The sequence below is a fragment of the Callionymus lyra genome, chromosome 16 (assembly GCF_982586985.1).
Source record: "Callionymus lyra chromosome 16, fCalLyr1.hap1.1, whole genome shotgun sequence".
NCBI lineage: Eukaryota > Metazoa > Chordata > Actinopteri > Syngnathiformes > Callionymidae > Callionymus > Callionymus lyra.
Genome location: NC_141833.1, coordinates 8,546,270 through 8,567,899, shown reverse-complemented (window position 1 = coordinate 8,567,899; position 21,630 = coordinate 8,546,270). Strand labels below are relative to the sequence as shown.

Here is a 21,630-nt window from a genome sequence, read left to right as displayed (position 1 = left end):
ATTTATTATTTGCACACAGAAAGGTTGAATAGTTGTATTATTGTATTTTATAATTGAAAAAATGTAATATTTAAAAAATGAATGCATTCTTTACATAGTTTTATACTTTATTTCAAAAATTCCAATGTAAATTTTCACATGTCAGTATTTTTAAAATTCATAGCCTTTTGAATTCAATATCAAAATGTTGGTATATGTTGAAATTATAAAAATTAAATATTTGCGAAATGAATGCATTTTTTAAATAGTTTTATAATTGAATTGCAAAAATTCCAATATCAATTTTCATATGTTAGTTGTTTTATTTAATCCATAGCCTTTTAAATTCAATATAAAAATGTTGGCTTAATAGTGAAACAGGAGCTACTTGATCGAACTAAAAGCCAATCATGCAACATTTTTATATTGAATTTAAAAGGCTACGAATAAAGAAATATTGAATTTAGAAATGTATTTTTTGGATACTTAATATTGAGGATATTAAACTCTATGTATAAAAGAGGATACTTTTGGATTCATTCAATATTGGATTTTTTTTGTCATTAAATTATATGAAAAAGAAATTCAACCTTTCAATAGAGAAATGAAAAACATCAATCATTCTATAAAAAACACATCCAAGCTTTCAAAACATGGATCATTTAATTGAACAAGACGAAAAAAAAAAAATGTCCTTCTGTTCAAGAAAATACTGTGACCTCGACATGTTTTCACCACTTTTTTGTTACTAGTTGAGCAGTTTGATTTTTTCTTACTGAGAATAAACTGTCGGCCAAGAATCAGGTGAAGCAACGTTTTACTGCCGTTGCTTCTGAACTTTAATTCCCTGGTGCGGCTGAAGACTCTCCTGACATTGTGACGCCTTCAAATGAATCATCATTTCGTCAACGAGGCTCCGTCAGTGAAGAATAAACGCAGCTCATGTAGGAAATCCTTCTTCCCTTCTCGCGCTGTGACTCCAAAACTTAATTCAAGAGGTGGGTGTTGACAGGTTTTTCCACCGCGATGATCTGCTTCATGATCAAAGCAAAAGCAACATAGATGGAAGGCTACTGAGAACTGAATCTCTTTACAAAACCGTCCTGGCAGCTACACCATCATGCCTTCTTTATTCCCTTCTTCTTCAGAAAAGAACCACGCAGAGTCTTCGTTTATCATATCAATGGCTGCAAATGGTGATTATGTTTGTTTTAAACACGTATAAAAACCATCAGCTAGAAAATCATTTGTGTGCAAATGACAGAAAAGGAAAATATGGATTTTGGAGTTTAAAGAAATTCTACCGTGAGCATGAAGGACAATAAAAGTTGGACACAGGGTGGGTGAGACAAAATATTCTTTTTCAATTTGAGATATAGAAGCAGATGTGTACGCTCCACAATATGTCAACCCTTCTCAATATTTAATTATTAAACTAATGCACGTTTTACTTTACATGTTATAATAATAATAATAATAATAATGTCTCAATAAAGTTTACCTTACCTTAACTTACCTTTTCTGAAGTGAAGAGGAAGATATGAAACTGTTTTAAAATGTGTCTCAAATCACATACTTGCGTACTTAAACTAAGTATTTTAAGTGCATAAGTGTGCCTCAATTCTTAGTACGCGGAATGTAGTGCGGCATGCACACTAGATTGTCGTACTAAAACGCTCACAAAACTGAGTATGGATCGATGGACAATTTCTACCCTAAACGGCCGCCATCTTAATGACGTTGACCTTGTAAACGGAAGTTACGCCAGTACCGCTAAAATGGAGGCGGCAAGAGAAAACGTTGAGAGCGACACTTCCTCGGTTAATGTTTCATCTTTAAACCAATGTAAGTTTTTCATGTCATATTTTTGCTTTCTCATATTTCTTGGTCCATCTTGCAAAACGTGCTGCCAGCAGGTGTCGATAGTGTTCCTACAGCTGGTCGCAACCATCGTTAAAATGGTAGTAGAAGAAGAAGAAGCTCACGCGTCATTTCCTGTTAGTGCGTACAACAGTGTTTGATTTGAAACATACTATCTGTGGAGAATTCGAGTACTAGTTAGTACGTACACTATCCTGATGCATACTAACCGCCAGTGCACTAAGAGAAGTATGTGATTTGAGACACAGTAACTGTATTGTTGGTACTCCAAGACAGAAGATGGCGCTGTGACTAGTGGCAAATGAAGTATCATATTGAAGCTTTTAAAATATACAATAATATTAAAAAAAATACTATACTAAATATACAATAAATATAAATATAAATATAAATGTAATATATACATTTAATATATAAATATTAATATAATTTGATGGAGTTACTTACTTTAAATATAATTTTTGGTATTCAATTTGCAAATTGTGACTGAGTTATGTTCAGTAACCTTTCTGACTTTTCTGACTCCCAACTTAAATTATATATATAGATATATAAAAATGGGTCCTAGAGACATTTAACAATGAGTGGAAAATTTACTTTTTGGAAAAGTCTTGTAGGGGCGGGACAAATGAGCTGTGTTTGATTGACAGATCACCATCCAGTCACATCGCTGAGTCTGTAAAAACAACTTTTAACCGTTTGTGAGTCAATTGTGTTTTAAGAAATGTAGTTAAAACCAGGCACAGTTAGTGTTTGTTTGTGGTATCTTTGACTTATTTGTCTTTGGATGGATGTGTCGTCCCCGACGACCGTGTACAAGACAACTCGGTGAAATGTGCGTGTATTTCTTGTGAAGAGACGTCATACATGCCGACAGGAACACGTACCGTTGCGGTCGATGGCGAACGGCGTGTTGGCGGTGACGATCTCGTAGGTGCAGATCTGGCTGTACTGGGGCGAGCAGTCCTGGTCCCAGGCCTCCACCTGCAGGATACTGTCGTAGATCTTCCCTTCCGTCACCGACGCTTTGTACAGCGGCTCCCGGAAAATAGGACAGAACTCGTTGACGTCGTCCACCTGGATGTGAACCACAGCCCTGCACGCAGAGAAGCAGGACTTCAGACGTCTTAACATCACACATCAAAAGATGAAACCGACTCAGAAGTTTAAGACGCAGATTGGATTAAAATGTACAAAAGAAAGACCTGAAAAGGAAGATTAAAGTAGGGAAGTCACTTTGAGTCATTAGAGGTATAGTTAATTAAAACTTGTCAAATTAAATCTAGGAAGAGAAAAGTGAACGTGTCTATCTTTACTTTATTTATTTCAAAGTTATTTGAGCATGTGATTAACAACAATTAAGACTGTTTTTATACGCTTTGTCAAGTAAATCAAGTATAATTATTTACAAATTATTGTTGCACAATGTTTCATCATAAAGAAATCATATGAAGTGCAACTTTTATCAATTATTATCAATCGCAAACAATTTTTAAAAGCATAAAAACATTATTTAAATTAAAAATTATAAACATATGGAAGTTAAACACGGAAGTCACAGATATATATATACTTTTAAAATACTTTTTAAGTTTTATATTTACATTTTGTTTTCTCAATTTGTTTTTGTCTTTAAATAAGTTTATGCCTGCTGTTAATATATGTTTAAATCATCTATAACAGTGGCCCCCGACCCTTTCCAACTAAGGGCCCACTTTTAATTGTCAAAAACCTTTGTAAGTAAGTAAGTAATTTTTATTTATATAGCACTTTTCCAGACCAGGGTCACAAAGCGCTTCAACAATCAAAACAATATTCAAAAAAGTACATACTTTAAAGATCAAGATAAAACTGATAACACAACAGGAGTTCCAGAAAATCAAGGAAAAGCCTGAACAAATAAAAACGTCTTAAGATGTTTCTTGAAGGAGTCAGTAGATCATCAAACACAGAGAGAGAGGAAGATCGTTCCAAAGCTTAGGAGCAACAGCCTGGAAGGATTTCTCTCCTCTGGTCCTGAACCGTATTCAGGAACCATCAGTAGATTCTGATCCACAGACCTCAGAGCCCGAGCTGGGGTGTAAGGCTGGATCAGATCACTGATGTAAGGAGGAGCCTGACCATGAATAGATCTGAAAGTAAGAACCAGAATTTTAAAGTTGATCCTGAAAGAAACTGGAAGCCAGTGAAGAGTTTTAAGGATCGGAGAAATGTGAGTTCTTCTACTTGAGCGGGTCAGAATTCTCGCTGCAGAGTTCTGAATCAACTGCAGGCGAGACAGCTCCCTCTGACCCCATAAATACAAAGGCACTTTAAAGCGTTCTCAGAGCACTTTTTTTTATTGAAGATTGAACATACATGTGTATTTTTATTTTTATATAATTACATCCACCCTCCCACAAAAAAATGATACCATTTTGAAAAACGATTTTGCGGCCAACAGGTTTGGAATCACTGATCTATAACAACGGTATGATTAACATCTTCAATACAATGCGAACCAAAAGTAAAACATTTGACTCATGAACACAAAATTAGGTTGAATTCCACACACTTCGTGTCTAGTCGGTGGAAGGATTCACTGACAATGTCAATCAAAGTCATTTGACTCTGAAAAGTTTCTCCCTCGTTATCACGTCAGCGACTGAACTTTCCTTCCCGTGTCTGACGGAGATAAACGACAAACAAGATAAGACGCTTTCGGAATTCATCAACTTGTCACTTTGTGGTGTTTGAGCTGCAAAACTTTACAAACGATGAATCAGATAAATGTGAGTTTTTTTTCCTTCTTCTGAGAACTTGCATCCGAGTCACATCTGGCTAATTAATGACATTAGCTTAACGACGCCTACTCAGGAAACGAAGCCGCGTGAATGTCACGCCGAAACTCTGGCATTTATCTTCGCCGCCACAAATACATCAAAGATGATCCTTCATTTATTTTCTGCTCCGTCTTCTGATGTTGCCGGCGAGGACGCCAGGTTCCTGCTGAGATCCTGCTCGGTGACACCGGGTCGTGATGCAGAACGTGTCGGCGTGAGTCCAGATCAGCTGAACTCGCTGCTCTCGGATTCATGAGGACATCGGAGCATTTATGGATTCACCAAAAAAAAGACCAGAAGACAAGATCTAATGTTTGATTCTTCAAGGTCACTTCTTTTCACTTCGAGTCGTCTTATACAAAACTCTATCAGGAACAAATGCAAAGAATGTAAAGCAAACATGAGGTCAGTGTGACTTAATATTTCATCTTCAAAGTACTACTTCAATGCATATTTAACCCTTATATTACTTCTATATAGAGTTTTATTTGGTGCTTTATAACAAATAACATCAGTTAAAGTCTGGCCTGTGGTTTATGAAGCCCAGAGAAGGTTGGAGTAAAAAAAAAAGAATTATAATTGTGTAGACATGTTTCACAGCAATCTTTTCGGGGTTTTTTTGTATTTATATTTCCTTTAAATAAATAACAAAGCTAATAATTGTCATGTTAACTTGTTTTACTATTTTTTGTATTTTAATATAATGTACATTTAGTAAAAAACTTCAACTTTTAGTTAATAAATAATGGCATAATGACCTTTTAAAAATGTTTTACTCTAGGTTTTTTATTTACCATTATTTGCCTTTGTTATTTTGGCCTTATTTTGGTTTATAAGACGGTCCCTTAGGAAATACATTTTTCCACCCAGCATTAATAATCTTGATGAAATACATTTTTGTTATAGTTATATTGGAACAAAAGGACAGGTTTGACCATATGTGGCAAATATATTTCAAGTAAAATCTATAATATATATTTTATTTAATTCAATCATGCATTTTTTCATATTTATTGACTTTAGAAAATTAAACATTTCCAAAAGGCAATAATAATCGCACAAATTGAATTGTTTTTATATATTTTTAAATCTTAATATGACTTTATTTTCTCACATTTACTTTTTTGTTATTTTAAAGGAAGTCTTCTATTAACAAAATGTTTCAAAAAAACAACTTCTTGATTTCAGGGACATTCAAAAAGTGTCTCTAACACTGCAGTCGAGATGCATTGATTTTAAAAATGCTTTAAAAAGTGAAATGTTTTCACTCACTTGTGAGACTTTTTCCAGCCCGCCCCGTCAGGCCCGGCTCCACAGTCGTACGCCTGGGTCACGAAAGTGTATTCTTTCTGGATCTCACAGTCGACGGGCCCCGTGGCCCTCAGAACTCCTTCTCCCGTCGTGCGGTTCAACACCACGGCTTTAAACGGAGCCTCGTCGCCGAAGATTTTGAAGGCACAAATCTCCCCTGCAACGACGGGAAAGACAGTCAGATGCAAAAGAAGTGAAGAAAAAATTGTTGTGGTAAACCAAAAGTGAGTTATTTGTTTTGAGAAGAAACAGCAGGAGATATTTTCATTCATTTATGTTGTAATTCAGAGAAGACTCTCGAGACACCGTCAGCTCTGAGATGGCAAATAAAAATATAACTTTATTTGATTGATTGTCTGATTTGAAGACATTACTTTGTCAGCATGTCTCCCTTGCAACCGACACAAACTTATGAACTTTCTATTAAGTGTGTTAGCACACACTGGGGGGGGGTGTTAATGTTGTGTATTGTTGTGCGTTCATAGAGTCAGTCGCCTGTGCCAGTGTTCATTTTAAAGATTTGAGCCATGACCATGCGCCCCGTGATGGAAGTTGTGGGTCATTGAAGACACATCACAAAACCGTCTCAGTGTGGGACCTGCTCACAGCATACTTTAAAGCAGAGCTACACTGTCTCAGAAGAACTGCTGCCACTGAGATCAAACCAGATAAAGTTTCTTTTTGAAATGAGAAAACTCTGTCTTAAACTATGACATTTTTTTTTGTATTTTTCCATGTATATATATATCTAACATATATATATATTTAAAGACCTAAAACTTTTGCGTTTCAGATTTTTTAAAATTTCTATTTGTAGTGAAATCAAGATGGCAGGAATGTCAGCAAAAGACTTGCAAAGCGGCTACCAAACAAAGCGTTGAGAAATAATATCAGAACTTTCTGAAAAAAAAAGAAGATTATGCCAAGGAGAAACATTGTCTTTTTATTCATAGTGTAAATCAGATAATAACTTTTTGAATTGAAGAAAATACGAAGTATATATATATATATATATATATATATATATATATATATATATATATATATATATATATATTTTTAAATAATTCAATTGTTAAAAAATATTTTTAAATAAATCCAAAAAACTTAGGGTTGACTAATTTATGCAAGGGGCCACATTGAGGACCAACCAGAAAAAACAATGGATTTACTCGGAAGTCTAAACATTTATTTAAATCCTCTTTAGTAATTTTTAAAAATTAATGAATCAAAGCCTGACAGTGGTGAGGAAAGACTTCCTTTTAGAAGGCAGAAGCCTCGAGCAGAACCAGACTCACTGCTGTGCCCTACTGGGAGGGTGGGAAGGGATGAGATGGATGAAGAAGGATGAGGAAAAGGAAGAGGAAGGATAAAGCCAGAGAAGAGAGAAGGGTGTAGAGTTCAGGGAGGATCATGGAGAGAAATCTGACATTGTTAAACCCATTGAATAATAAAGTTAAATTCAAATCTGTTAGGTCTTGTGTAGAATTATAGTTAACCTTGTGGAAAAAATGTCTGACCAGAAAATAAAGTAGATAGTTTTCCCTTCTTCTTTTTTTTTTGCATTATTATGAACAAAACGAGGGAAAATAAAGGGATTTAAGGATCAAATGTATAAATAAAAAAAATGTAATGACAAAAGTGTGATATCAACGTAATGACACGGTCTGGCGAGTGACTACACGCGTGTAGAAACGTCTGGCGCCGACAAAAGCACATTTGTGTGTCAATGCAAGAAGGAAAAGTTTGGCGTGGCTGTGAGTCGCAGTGAAAGGAGCAGCTCGGGGCTGCATGCAAATCCATTTTCTGCTCCATCTGTCGTGGCAAATGTGTTTCTGTGGATTACCTTCCACAGGTAAATGTATCCGTCAGGAAAATTGTGGGAGAAATTGAGGCGGGAAGCGAGAGGAGAGTGGATTGTGTCCGAGTGTATTTAAATGGTAATGACAGATTCCTGGCTGGACGACTGCGTCAACAACTCATCTTCCAACTGTACACACTTTTTTTCAATTTCACCAGCAAATACATATGTATTTTATTTTCTCCCAGTAAAGAAGGTTATAAACTTTATAGATTCTTGAATATTCTGGATTAATTTAAAAAAAAAGGTAGATAAACATATTTTTATGACTTAAGAAAGTGGCCCGCAGGAACTTTAAAATGTATATATTAATGAATTTCTAATTTAAAGTACATCCTATCTGTTGATATCGTGAGCTAAAAACTTCTAAGCTAGCCAAGTAAGATTTTCAAATGTTCAATTGTGTGATTCAATAAACTTTACTATTCTTATTATAAAGGTTTTGTATCATGTAACTTTACCCTTCTTTTACCCCAAGAAGACAAAGTCAAACTATAAAATGATGTTAAAATGTTTAATACAATTTTTTTTTTTTTTAATGACTTGAAATGTTCATTGTTGTAAATCAATAAAGTTGTTATAATACAAATGTGTTTGCGTTTAATTAAACTTTACTATTCTTGTAATTAACAATGAAAGGTTTATACATTTTAATTGTAACCTTCTTGAGCAGGTTTTTAATTTTCTTTTATTAGTTATATTTAATGTATTCATATTTATTGTGATTCTTCTGTGCGTTTTTTAATGTTTACAGTATCTATATAAGACCCTGGAAAAGTGAGGTTCGTGGGCAATTGGTGGCCCTCGGATTGGATTTATGTGGCCACCAAAAAGTTAAAGTCAAACCATAAAATGATTTAAAAAAAAAAGTTTAATAAAAATGACGTTTTTTTAATGACTTGAAATGTTCAGAGGTGTAAATCAATAAAGTTGTTATAATATAAATGTTGTGTTTAATTTATTTTAACTATTCTTGTAATTAACAACATAACGTTAATACCTTTTAATTTTAACCTTCTAAAGCAGGTCTTAGTTAGTTATGTTTAATGTATTCATATTTATTGTGATTTTTTTTCAGTTTTTAATGTTTATAATATATAGGACCCTGGAAAAGTGAGGTTCGTGGGCCATTGGGGGCACTTCCGTTGTAATAATCTACCCCTCAAGAAGTCAAAGTGATGAAATGATTTAACAAATATTAAATAAAATATTTTCTAATGACTTCAAATGTTCAATGGTGTTGATCAATAAAGAGAATAAATATTAGTTTGTGTTTGAATTAACTCAACTATTCTTTGGATAAATTATATAACTTTTATATCATTTAATTTTACTCTTCTGTGTCATTTTTGTGTTGCCTTTTTTTATTCGTTTAAAAAATGTGGGATTTCAATCACACCCACGGACGTGCAGCAGGAACGGAGAGTTCAGATCAGGCGTTTGTGTTTTTGAAAGTCAAATTCAGCAGCTGAATAAAGATGGAGAGTAATTCCTCTTTATAATCACAAACTGGATCCATCCATCTGTTGTGTGTGTGTGTGTGTGTGTGAGTGTGTGTGTGTGCGCACATGTGTGTGTGTAAGAGCAAGAGTCGGGTGATTACAGAGTGTCAGGCATTTTTAAGCCCAGATTTCCTCCCTATCTGGCCCGGAGAGGAAGTCACACAAGAGCTTTAATTAATCACTTCATCACTTCTCCGACCTACAAATGTTGAGCCCAATATATCTTCTCAGTCTAGACACAATACTCTAGAAACTATCATCAATATCCTGGAAGAACTCGTACTGGCAGATCAGAATATCAAAATATTTCTGGAGCGGTTTCTGATCTCATGGCAAACAAAAGGGAAGCAGACGGAAGAATGTTTGACTCCATTTATCCCCTGATGGGGAATTGAAATTGAAGACTGCCAGAGCGACTCGTGGCTGTGAATGTTGATGCCGGCGAAGCACAACACGTCGCCGCAGGTGAGTCGCCGACACAACGCTGTATAAAAGCTGCAAATCATGTCCCGGCGCCTCAACAGCTTCACTGTTAACTGGAAATTACTGCGAGCTTTGAACGCACTCGCACCTGTTGAGACCGTTTTAGTCGCTGCAGATGTGGAATTCAACTTACACCGGGGAGGAAAAGGTGGATAAAAGATAAAGGATATTGAATAGTTTAATTTAACATTTCACACTTTTTAAATGATTAATATTTTATACCATTAAATTATTCTTGCGGTAGATAAAGCGGCCAATGTTCAAAATGAAAGACACATAGATTTTAATATCTGTTTCCAATAATACAAAAATAATTGTTCACTATTAAATATATTTTAAGTCGTAGCCTTTTAATTTCAATATTAATGTTGGTATAATAGAACCACCAGACAATAAGGAGTACTGAGCTACTTGGACTTTCAGCCAATCACGTAACACGTAGACGAACAGGTGACGACAAAGAGTCAAAACAAAGTTGACGCAATTACAGGAAAATACCTGAATTCACCTACCATTGCTTCTATGTCGTCACCTGATCGTCTACGCGTTGCGTGATTGGCTGAAAGTTCAAGTAGCTCGGTGCTGCTTCGGTTTTAAAAGTCTGGCAGCACCAACACTTATATTGAATTTAAAAAGCTATGAAAAATTAAAATTATATAATACTTTTTGTATTTATTGTTTGAATAAATTGTTAAAAAAAATCGAATTACTCCTCCGGTTTCCTCCAACAGTCCATAGGCTCCATCACCCCGAAACCCCTATAAGGGATCAAGCAGCACTAAATATAAATAAAATATTATTATTATTATTATGAATACTTGAACGTGAAAACACGTGAAATGTAAAATCGAGCAGTTCGATAATCTGATGGGAAATAACTACTTTCATATAGTCTTTACTTAAAAGTACTGCATAACATTAATAGTATCTATATAATTCAATACCAACAGTGTATTTTAAATACTTTATCTTGTTTACAGTTTATTTAAACTTTATTTACCAGTTATTTATTATTTAGAATGTATATGGTCTATATTTGTGGCTGTGGAAACAATTAAAAAACAGAAAAAAAGTATTTTTTAATTGTTTCCATAGCTATAGAAAAAAAGTACCTTAACCCTGGAAAAATGAGGTCTGTGGGCAATTGGTGGCCCTCTTAATGTATTAATGTGGCCCTCGGTAGGTCTTGGTAAACCACTAAACAGAATATGTTGGTTATGAAAAACATTTTTAGGGTATTTTTAGTACCTGGGATAGTACTAGCGATTATTAGTTCTAATAACACAATCTTCAAATGATTCCTGGATCCAGATGGTCCTTTTGAAAACCACCAAAAATTAATCATCTACTCTTGTTCCAAGGACAAATGGATTAATTCCAACGACAAAATAACATGACAAACAATATAAAGACTTGTTTGTGTCACTTAACAACAATTAAAAATCACAATATTTGTCTAAAAACACTTTGCTGTTCCTGTTTATTCACTTTTATTTGAGCAAACAATGAATTTAACAACAAGATAGTTTTATGATGAATTGTTTCTACGAGGATTCGAGCATCAACACCTGGAGGAGTCGTACTCCTTCCTTCTTAAATGCAGCGAATCGTGCAGAAGGCAGTTAAGATCACAGTGTTGTTGTATATTACGACTCCCACTTTATTCTGAAGGTAATGGCTCACGCGGATTTGTTCCTGAGCGCCCTTTTCTACGACGTAATTGTAATAAATATCGCTCTTAACTGGCCTGTGCGGAGCAATTGAAGAGCCAAACTTTGGCTTGTTTTCTAATGCGTTTCGAGACTGCGATCCAGAGGTGGGCAATTACATCTCCAGGAAGGAGCACATTATATCCGGCGATAAGTCTTTCGAAAAAGACAGAACAAAGGAAAATGAAAAAAAAACGAGGACATTATAGAAGAATTAGGGAAAGTTTAGTGGATCTTTTAATCAGAATTATCCACTTGAATCTAATAAAGTGAATTTTATTTGATTGTTACACTTTAAAATTAAACTTAAATAAATTTTAACATATAAATAACACAAAAATTAATTAAATATAAAACGAATATGTAACAATAAATAAAGACGCCAATGAGTTTTATTCTGGTACGATGAAATTTACAGCAAAATAGTTATAGTTATAAGGAATGAAGTTTGAAATATAGTTTTATTTTTAAAAAACAAATCCATATTAAGTATCATTAAAATGGTTATACTTCATTCTTGTCACGTTTAAACAATGTCATACTTAACTTCATGAAGCATCATTTAACTGACAGGAAACGAAGACAGATGTATCCATTACGGCGGCAATATACAGCGAAACATACGTTTCATTTCAGCGTGTCGGCGGAAAATGTGAAACGTGAAGCGGAAACGGAGAGATTGCGAGAGCGCCGTAAACAACTGCCCACCCGACCGCATCCACTCCGGGTGTCAAAGAAGAAAAAAAAATCCTTATTTTCCCTGTAACACACAATCTGTGCGTGTCAAAGTGAAATAACGACAATGTCCTGATGTGTAAAAAAAAAAACTTCTTTATTCTAATCTTCAGTACAGAGTCGCGTGTCTTCAATTCCTCCGACTTATCTCCCCGTCGGATCGTCTGCTCGCATCTCTGCTCTCGTCTCATGTCGGAAGATATCAGGAGACATATGTCGGCTGACGACTGAATGACAACGACTGAAAAGCTGACACAAGTTTGGGAGAATCGTACAAAACCGTGGAAGCACAAGACGTGACACATGTTTTTTTTTCTGTAAGGGATACCAGTAGGGCTTCACGATATATCTAAAAAAAATATTGATATCGCAATATTGGCACGTGCGATATGCATATTGAAAACATGTGCGATAATTTTTTTTTTTTTATTGTATAAATCAAGCATTTCTTAAATGTGCACTTTGGCCAATCAGTGTCACGTTCTGTAAAGTTGTCAAATTGTACTTCTATGTCTTGTTGTCGTTGCGACTCGGTCTGTGTGGCTCGGTTGCTATGGCAACGTGTCTTGCCGGCTAACTTAGCTAACTTAGCCTTAAGTTAAGTACTTTTCATCTCTTCTCAGTTGTTTTCAGCGTTCTTATAAGATCGCGGAACTACCAAACAAGTGTAAACCTGTCCGTCTTCGCCGTATGCTAATGAGCTAAGTTGTTAGCGTCAGGTCATTTATAAACTACATGTGTGTGTACAAGGAGGTGTGATTTATTATTGATTTGGTGACATCGCGACGAGCCGGCGGCTCCTCTCTGATGTCGCTCAGTTTTGCGGGAAACCAAGGGATGCAAGTCCCACGAAACTGAGCGTTATAAGTGATATTTTTCTCTGATCATGTCGGCACCGAATCGCGGAAATAAACAAAAGGGAAATATCGCATCATTTTCCTTTTCTAAAGCCCAGGACCCCCCTACAGTACTCACAGCTACATTTTTAGGTGAAAAAAATCACATTAATATCGCTATCGCACATTCATTTCCAATATCGTGCAGCCCTAGATACCATAAACAACTTTTTTTTTTGGGCTTCCGGGTCACCTTGACCCTGAGTTAACACAAGGGTTACGCCGGGCAGGATCCCTCCTCAGGTTGGGGTAAGGGCAGAAAAAAAGGGCAGAAATATGTAAATATCAATGTCAAAAATTGGAGAAAAATACATTATATAATCAATTGTTTTTCAAATAATTAATTAATTTGATAGAATCTGTTTACGAACTAACCAGTTAAAAAACATAAGGTAGAGTTACAGGTACAAATAATAAGATTTATTTTAAGAATTATCGAAAAATCATTTTAATATTAAATTTGTGAAAAATAAATCACATGAAGGGACAAATATAACAATAAATATTTTAATATGACTAAATTGGAAAAACAAAAAAAGGAAAATGAGAGGAAATACATTTATTTGAACATTTAACTGAACAAAATGAATCTATATTACTTAAATAATTGAGCTTCAGGAGCTTTTTAAATATAATATCTCTGATTTATTATTATTATTTATTTTAATTATTCTAGGTACTCAGCAGTCAGTATCAATGCCATTTAAAAAAAACCCAACTTCTTCTTTCGCTGACATTTAGAATATAATGATCTTCATGTTGATTCTGACTAAATGAACGACGCTGAAGAGGCCTAACCCCTGACTGCGGCGACATTTAAGAACAGCAGGGGACGATGTGTGTTGATCCAGATCCTCTACACGAATTCACCCGCGGTCTGCAGGGAGGAGGAGAGGATGATCTAATGTGTCAGGATTCATCGATCAATGCTAGTTACGTTTGTCATAACAGCAGGAAAAACGAATTAAATCCGCAGCTGTCGTGTCTCATTATCGTTAATAGTTACACAACTATTTGCAAGATGATGACACGAGTCAGAGTCAGAAGTCTATCCTCATATTGATAATTATATTGTAAAACCAATAATATAGATATCATATTATATTATAGACAGATATTATATAAACTAAGAATATTTTAGAATATAAATAAGTGCAGTATTTGTCATGATACATTCTTTTGTTTATGACTTCTTTTAACAGTAAATTATAAACTGTTTGAAGACATTTCAAATGTAGAATTGATGATGTCATAAGTATTTTAAATCGAACGTTATACAAGATTAGTATCATGTTCAAAAGTCAAAGCAGTGCAGACCTCTGCCAAGCAGCTCCTTTAGACACATTTCTTTAGCCATTTATACTACTAGCTTCAATAGCATTTTTAGAGCAGGTGGAATTATTTTTTGCGAATAAATCCTGTTGGATTCCTCAAAAGATTGATGGATCCAGATGGTAAAAACTGGCTTCATAACAAATATTTATTGTTTTCGTATTTTAAATAAGCCAATACATGATAAATCCACTTAAAAATACTTTATATTTGGATTCACAAACTTATTCTATTATACGTTTGGCACAACTGGAAATCTAAATTAATGAATTGCTTTAACTTTAAATAATTGAGCTGAACTAACCTATTGTTATATATTTCTCGGTAGCTATTTATTTTTAATAAATGGAACCAATTTATTTGATTTATTTTGATAAGGTCGGCACCTTTTGGGAGGAAAGGTGAAGAGACAACAACACAAACCAAAGGGTTATGAAAGAGATTTTGTTATAAATCAGACAAAACGTTTTTTTCATATAAAACCACATAAAAAACGATTTTACATAAACCTTCCGATTCTGATTTTGTGGCAATCTGAGAAGGTCAGCAGAAACTCCGTTTTAAAAACAACTTCAATCTCTTGCCGACATTTAAAACATAATTTGTCAAGATGTTGACTTTGACTCGAAGTTCAATGGAGTCATCAACGCCGAAGAGGAACCGACTCGACTCTGTGACTGACGCCCGTCGCTGCCCTCGTCCATTTACTCTGTCACTGGATTCAAATTGCCTTTCAAATCCTCCGACGTCTCGGCGTAAAAGAGAGCCTCGTTTTCTGACCGCTCTGCCGAGGGGAGACAGGAAACCTTATTTCACTCTCAGCGCCTCGGATCCTGGAGGACCACTTCAGAGAACTCAGTGACGGTGAAAGAAAAAATGACACAACATGGATGAAGCAGAAACGTTCGGTTAAATTGTGCTCAAGGAGACGTTGAAAGTTCGGGGAATGATTTTTTGTAAAAAAAAAAAAAGAAAAAAGGATGACATTTTGAGGTAAAATGTCACGCCTGACGTTGGGCTGTTTGGCAAAATTGCTTCTGTTGAATCAGAGTTTGAGGAATGAAAGAATCTTTTATAAATAATGTCGGCTGAGGTTCTATCATTGCTACGATCTGAGGAGAACGTTTCACAGTTGGAAGGAAAATTCCTGCCATGAATGAAAAGGCGGTCTTTAGCATGTTAGCTTAACATTTTTTTTTTTAAACAATTTTAGTGTTTAGTCTCATTTATTCATGTATTATTCCCCATTTTATTTAGTGTAATATTTACTAAATATGCGAAAAATTACTCCTAAAATACACAAAAATAACCAAATTCATAATTTGTATTAACAAAAACTTCAGTTGCTTTAAGATCTACACTATCTCAGTTTTAGACTCTGACTTTTTTTTTAATACATAACTTTCAAAACAACTCATTCAATAACAATTTTTAGCAAAAATAGGAAAAGATGGCTCATTCTTTCATTTCATCTTCCTTTAACGTGTGCTGTGCGAGCAAGTTTTTTTTTTTCTCTTTTGCGCTACTGAGCTCACTGTCACATACAGTATATGCCAAATAAATGTTATTGTATCATAGTAGGGCAATATTAGCTAAAAAATCTTTTTATTATTTCTTTATTTATTTTAACTTTAAGAAAACCTTAAAAAAAAGATTGTATTTAAGATAATCATATATATACTGTATATATATTCCCCAATATTTGGACATTTTATCAATAATAAATAATATTCTTGGCTTAAAAATGTGTGAAAAAAAAACCCACATTATTTTTGACATACTTTAGATTTTAAGTCAATTTAACAATTATCTACATTGTCTTAGCTAAATTGCATTTTAAAATCATTGTCGATTTTCTTTTCTCAGCTCTGCTCCGGAGAATGCTTGTAACGTTTTCCCGACGACAGCCGAGGTGGAAGTCGAATGTCACATTTCTCTCGACGCTCTCGGGAAACGAGTGGAGCATGAAAGACATGCAAATTGTTCCTAATTGGTCTGTCAAGCGGCTGAATGTCTGCCAAACTATTGTCACAGAGAATGAATTAGTATCTACAGCACATTTCTTTGACTTCATTAAACTCTGAATACAGGTCGTGTTCTTTGTCCCTTAATGGCAGCTTATTATAAAAATCATCAAGAGAAAAGAAACGCAGCGTGAACACAAGTCTAGAGCCTCGTTCGGAGATGTTGGTACTCGTGACGAGAGGCAGCGTTAGCTTGTCGTGCACTTCATTCTTAACCCTTCAATGATCCCACAAACACATTTGTCGTCAGGCCTCTGGGTCACCTTGACCCTAAGATAACACAGGTGTAAAGAAAAAGAGGGCAGAAAACTTTTTTCTTTAACTTAACTGAAATTAGTTTAAAATGAAGCTGGACGAGGGCAAAGTCGAATTTTATTCATCTTTATTTTTTTTTATCCGTATAAATGTTGTTCCCCCTCTATGAGGCTTATTTTTTAATATCACAGTACACTACAGTAAGTAAGTAAGAAATTTTTATTTGTATAGCGCTTTTCCAGACCAGGGTCACAAAGCGCTTAAACAATCAAAACAATATTCAATAAAGTATATATTTTAAAGATCAAGATAAAACTGATAACACAACAGGAGTTCCAGAAAATCAAGGAAAAGCCTGAACAAATACAGTATATTATATCTATTTTTATAAGACAAATAATAAGAAATACATCAAAAATGTTTTGCTTTTGTGTTAGACCTCTAGATAATTGCCAATATTTGTTAAATATTAAAGTCAAGACTTTAAAACATTTAAGGAATTGATATTTAATATTTTTTTATTATATTCAAAAAATAATGAGCCTGGTCTCGAAAAGCGCTATATAAATAAATATTACTTACTTACTTACTTATATTTTTAGATGTATTGAAAATGTTCTTGTAAGGTAAGGTAAGGTAAAGGTAAAACTTTATTGATCCCTCAGGAGGTCTCCTTAAGGAAAGTTTTTTTTTTCCAATAGCCACAGAAAATACTGCAATTTTTTTCATCAAAAAATAAATCGAAATAAAATAAGAAGGACAAGAACAAAGAGAAATAAAGAGAAGATGATACAATCTAAGTCTAAAGATAAAGATAAAGAACATAGCTCAAAGAAAAATAACAAAGACAAAGTACTATATATATTGTACTATAACTCATATTGTTAATCTTAAAATATTGATTTTTTTTTCTATGAATTCCAGGTTTTAGCCCATATTATATTCTTTAACTTAATTTAAATTTGTACTTTTGAACAAATATACATTTAAAAAATCTCTTCAGCACTTTTTACATGACTGTAAGTGCTTCTTAACTGTATAATAACTTAATGTCTGTCTTCAATCCTTTAAAGAAATGGCTGACGTTGCTCTCACATGACAGTGGATATTTCAGCGCAGACACTGCTGACACATGTGAGCAGACAATAATGCACCAGCTAATGCTTCCTGCTGGTGTTTACAAGAGAAGCTTTTCTTCCATGGTTTCCGGAGACAGAGGCATTAGTCTCTGCAGGAGGCGAGGAATAATGAAATAAACATTGCTGTGGAGCTTGTTAGCTAATGTCTGTGACTGTGCTGAGCCTTTGAAAAGGAGTTCAAGACCAAATGTTTGTTCCACAGAGAATGAAATCAGAGAAAAAAAAGGGTAACAAGTAATTAAAACTACTTTACAGGAGAATCCGCCCACAGTCACAAGTTTCCCTTTACTTTTCAATTTTCGACACGTTTGTGTTCAGGTTTTTCATTTAGATACAAGTGACAAAGCACAATTAACACCTCAACGCCTCGCTGCAGGTTTGGAACATGACGAGTGATGGAACTACCTGCATGTGTGGAGGAACAAAAATAAACGTGTCAGAAAACACAGCAAACCAGAATCAGCGCTGAATGTCAATCAACTTGAATTTCTATTAAACTTTGATTTAGAAACACCTTCAAAGGCATGGACATGGCAATACTTGAACAAACTCTGAATTTTGTTATTCAGATTTGAATGTTGTTATCTCAGGCCCGAGAACAAATGTGTTTGTGTCATCCCTTGTATTGTCTCTGGGTCAAGGTGAACGACCTCCCTGGCTTCCCTAAATACATATGCAGTGGTGGAGGTCGTTCATCTTGACCCGGAGACAACAGAAGGGATACCACAAACACATTTGTTTCCCGGCCCACTGGTCACCTTGACACAGAGACAACATAAGGGATAATAAAATGATCCACTTAATCAATTTAATCAACATTTTGGGTTTTTCTATAATGAACTTTATTAAATAATGAATGCATAGCTTTCACTTTTTTTGTTTACATTTTCAAATAAATATGAACTTTTTTATCGGTACACACAATTATAATTTTTCTTAAAAACATATTTTCCCACTTTGTATCACTAATAATGTAGATATAAAGTATTTTTCTAGGAATAATGATCAATTTGGATACAAATAAACTTTAAATTGTATTAAAAACTTTATTAACTATGTGTAAAAAATCTTCACCTTCTTTTGAGAAATAAAATAATAGCATGAATCAAATTTGTACTTCTTTTGTATTTTCTCTAATTATTCTTTTGTTATGCAATCAATTTATGTTACTTTTTACTTAAAAATATAGAAGTTATACACTCATTATTTTAATAACATTAAATCACGTTCACACTTTTTTATACTTTTTCATTCTTTAAAAAGAAAACATTTTTTCACTTTTAACTTATTATTATTAAATTATAAAGAACTTAAATCCATTTTTACACAAAATAAACTTGATATGATTTTTTCATTTATTTAAATCTCTATCTACTATTTATAAACTGTTTTATTATTAGATTTCTAAGCTGGTATTAACGTTGCCATGTTGAAAAAAAGTTTTGAAATAAGGACATAAAATGTATGAAAAGCTTGAAACATTTTTGTGACAGAAACATTGCTTTTATAATTACACCTTTGGTTTTGACCCTTGTTTTTTCAAAAATGAATGAAAAACAAGTTTTTTCAGAAGGAAAGATAATTGTTAATGCACCACTTGTACTGTGTCATTACTCCATCGTTGGCTCCACAACATGTATTTAATTTAAAAAAACAAACATTTCTTTGTGACAGCTCTGGTGACAGATGGCTCCGAGATGAAAAAAACGACTAATAAGCCTCGGAGAAACTTCCAGTTACAACTCGAAAAACAACGTTCGGCATGAGGTCTAAAAGCTCTCAGCGCTGATGGTAATCGTCCACTCGAGTTGACATGCTGCTGACACACACTTTTCACCGCACAGCAGCTAAAATAAAGAAGTCTGCGAGGCGTTCATCCACGTCTGCACGGAGAAACTCAAGAGCTTTTTATCCACATGCTGCTGCAGAGAAGGAGCTCGGACGGGATTCATAATATTGCCTTGGAAACTGACGTAGACAACATAGATTGACGTTACAAATGTTATTAAAAAGTTATTAAAGCATGCTCAGGTTATTGTTTTCAGCTAAATGATGAATGTTGGAAGCAGGAGTGAGCAATTGAGTAGTTAAGTCTTAGAAACAGGCTCTACTTGTTACACAATTACTTAGTTTTAAAATCGTTATTATCACCAAGGCTATGAAACTATTATCAAACTTTTGGGAATTTTATAATGAACTTAATGCATAAGAGTTTTTAACATTTTTATTTGTGCAAAAGCTTAAAATAATTAATGTATAACTTTAATTCACATTTTCTTAACATTAAATTTACATCTGTTTCTCTTTAGAAAACGTACATATATTTTTTTCACATTTTATCACAACTAAGCTAAATATATTGTATTTCCTTAAGGATATTGATCGATTTAGAAAAATATCTTTATTAATAATGTGTGACCTGTTTACTTATTAGATTCCTATGGTGTATTTATATACATGTTTTAATAATATTTAAAACTATTTCACCTAAAACATTAAAATAATGAAGGGAAAAAAAAAAATTTGATGGAAGAATTTATCATAACAGATAGTTTAGGGTACGAGGAGGTGAACTAATGGAAAACAAAAAAAAACAAAAAACAGAGAGTTGTCTGTGATCAGGAGAAACAACTTATCTGAATAAGTTAACTTAAAATAAAATAAAATAATTATTTGGTGTGTGTTTACTTCCTGTTACTGTTAACTTCAAAATAACAATGCTAACACATGCTACAATGCTAATCAGCAGTGTTACTAATTCATAATGTTCAGCTAAGCTAATAGCTATGCTAATTGCTAGCTTGAGTGGTAGCTTAGTTGCTACGATAAATGCTAAGCTAGATGTTTTGCTAATAATAACAAAACATTATGGGTAAGTGATTCTTTTTTGTATTTGGAATGAAGCAAATTCATCCGTTTTCAACGCTGCGGAGAGAAAATGAATATGAAAAACAAATTGAAAAGTCAACGTAAAACAGGAAAATAAGGTTACCAAAATACTCTCTGATGTAAATAAAAAGTGACATTTTTTCTGTTGAGTGTTATTTTCCTGCTGCTGGTCTCACCTGAGTGCATTCCTTCCACAAGGTTTTCTCGGTGAGAAAACTAACTTTCTTTTCGCAGCATGATGAATGGAGGGAATGAGTTTGTTTCCTGAGGCTGAAGATAAAGAATAAGCTAATTAAAGTGGATGTTTCCTCTGCAGCGCCGCCACCTTTTCCCTCTTTACACCTTCGAAATTGCTGGCTCGGCAAATATCCCTGATACTCGCACCTTTTACGCCTCGGGTTATGAACAACAATTTGACATTTTTTGTTGCCGTTCTTTACACGAAAATGCCAGCCTTACAAGTGAGATCATCCTGTCGTCGCGTCAATATGGCGGCTCAAGAAAAGAGAGGAAGACGAGAGACGATTCCCAGCGGAGGGAGGAAAGCGGAGTGCTTAACAATCCTTGTTTCAGCAATTAATGTGGAGCCAGAAGGACGGAGCACTTCTTCCGCTGAAATAAAAGCAGGATGGATGCGAGTGTCTGAACACACTTTAGCTGAGGTGACGTTCGGTTAAAGCAAAAAAATAACGACAGGTGGAAAAAAGAACAAGAGTGTGAGACGGTGATAAGAAACCGACCCAAAAGAGAAGTAGAAACTGTGCGTCACGGCGACACAATGGAAGGATTTATCACGAGCGCTTCTTCATTCC

The 21,630-nt window shown here is 34.3% G+C and overlaps 1 protein-coding gene across 1 annotated transcript in view; it reads right to left on the bottom strand.

Annotated features, from left to right (window-relative positions):
• clstn2a (calsyntenin 2a) overlaps positions 1-21,630 on the bottom strand; it is a 112,234-nt gene that overhangs the window by 28,657 nt on the left and 61,947 nt on the right. The window contains exons 3-4 of the mRNA XM_087811982.1: positions 5,955-6,150; positions 2,748-2,956 (exon numbers count right to left, since the gene is read on the bottom strand). Of these exons, the coding sequence (XP_087668108.1) occupies positions 2,748-2,956; positions 5,955-6,150 (405 nt within the window). The remainder of the gene's footprint in view (positions 1-2,747; positions 2,957-5,954; positions 6,151-21,630) is intronic.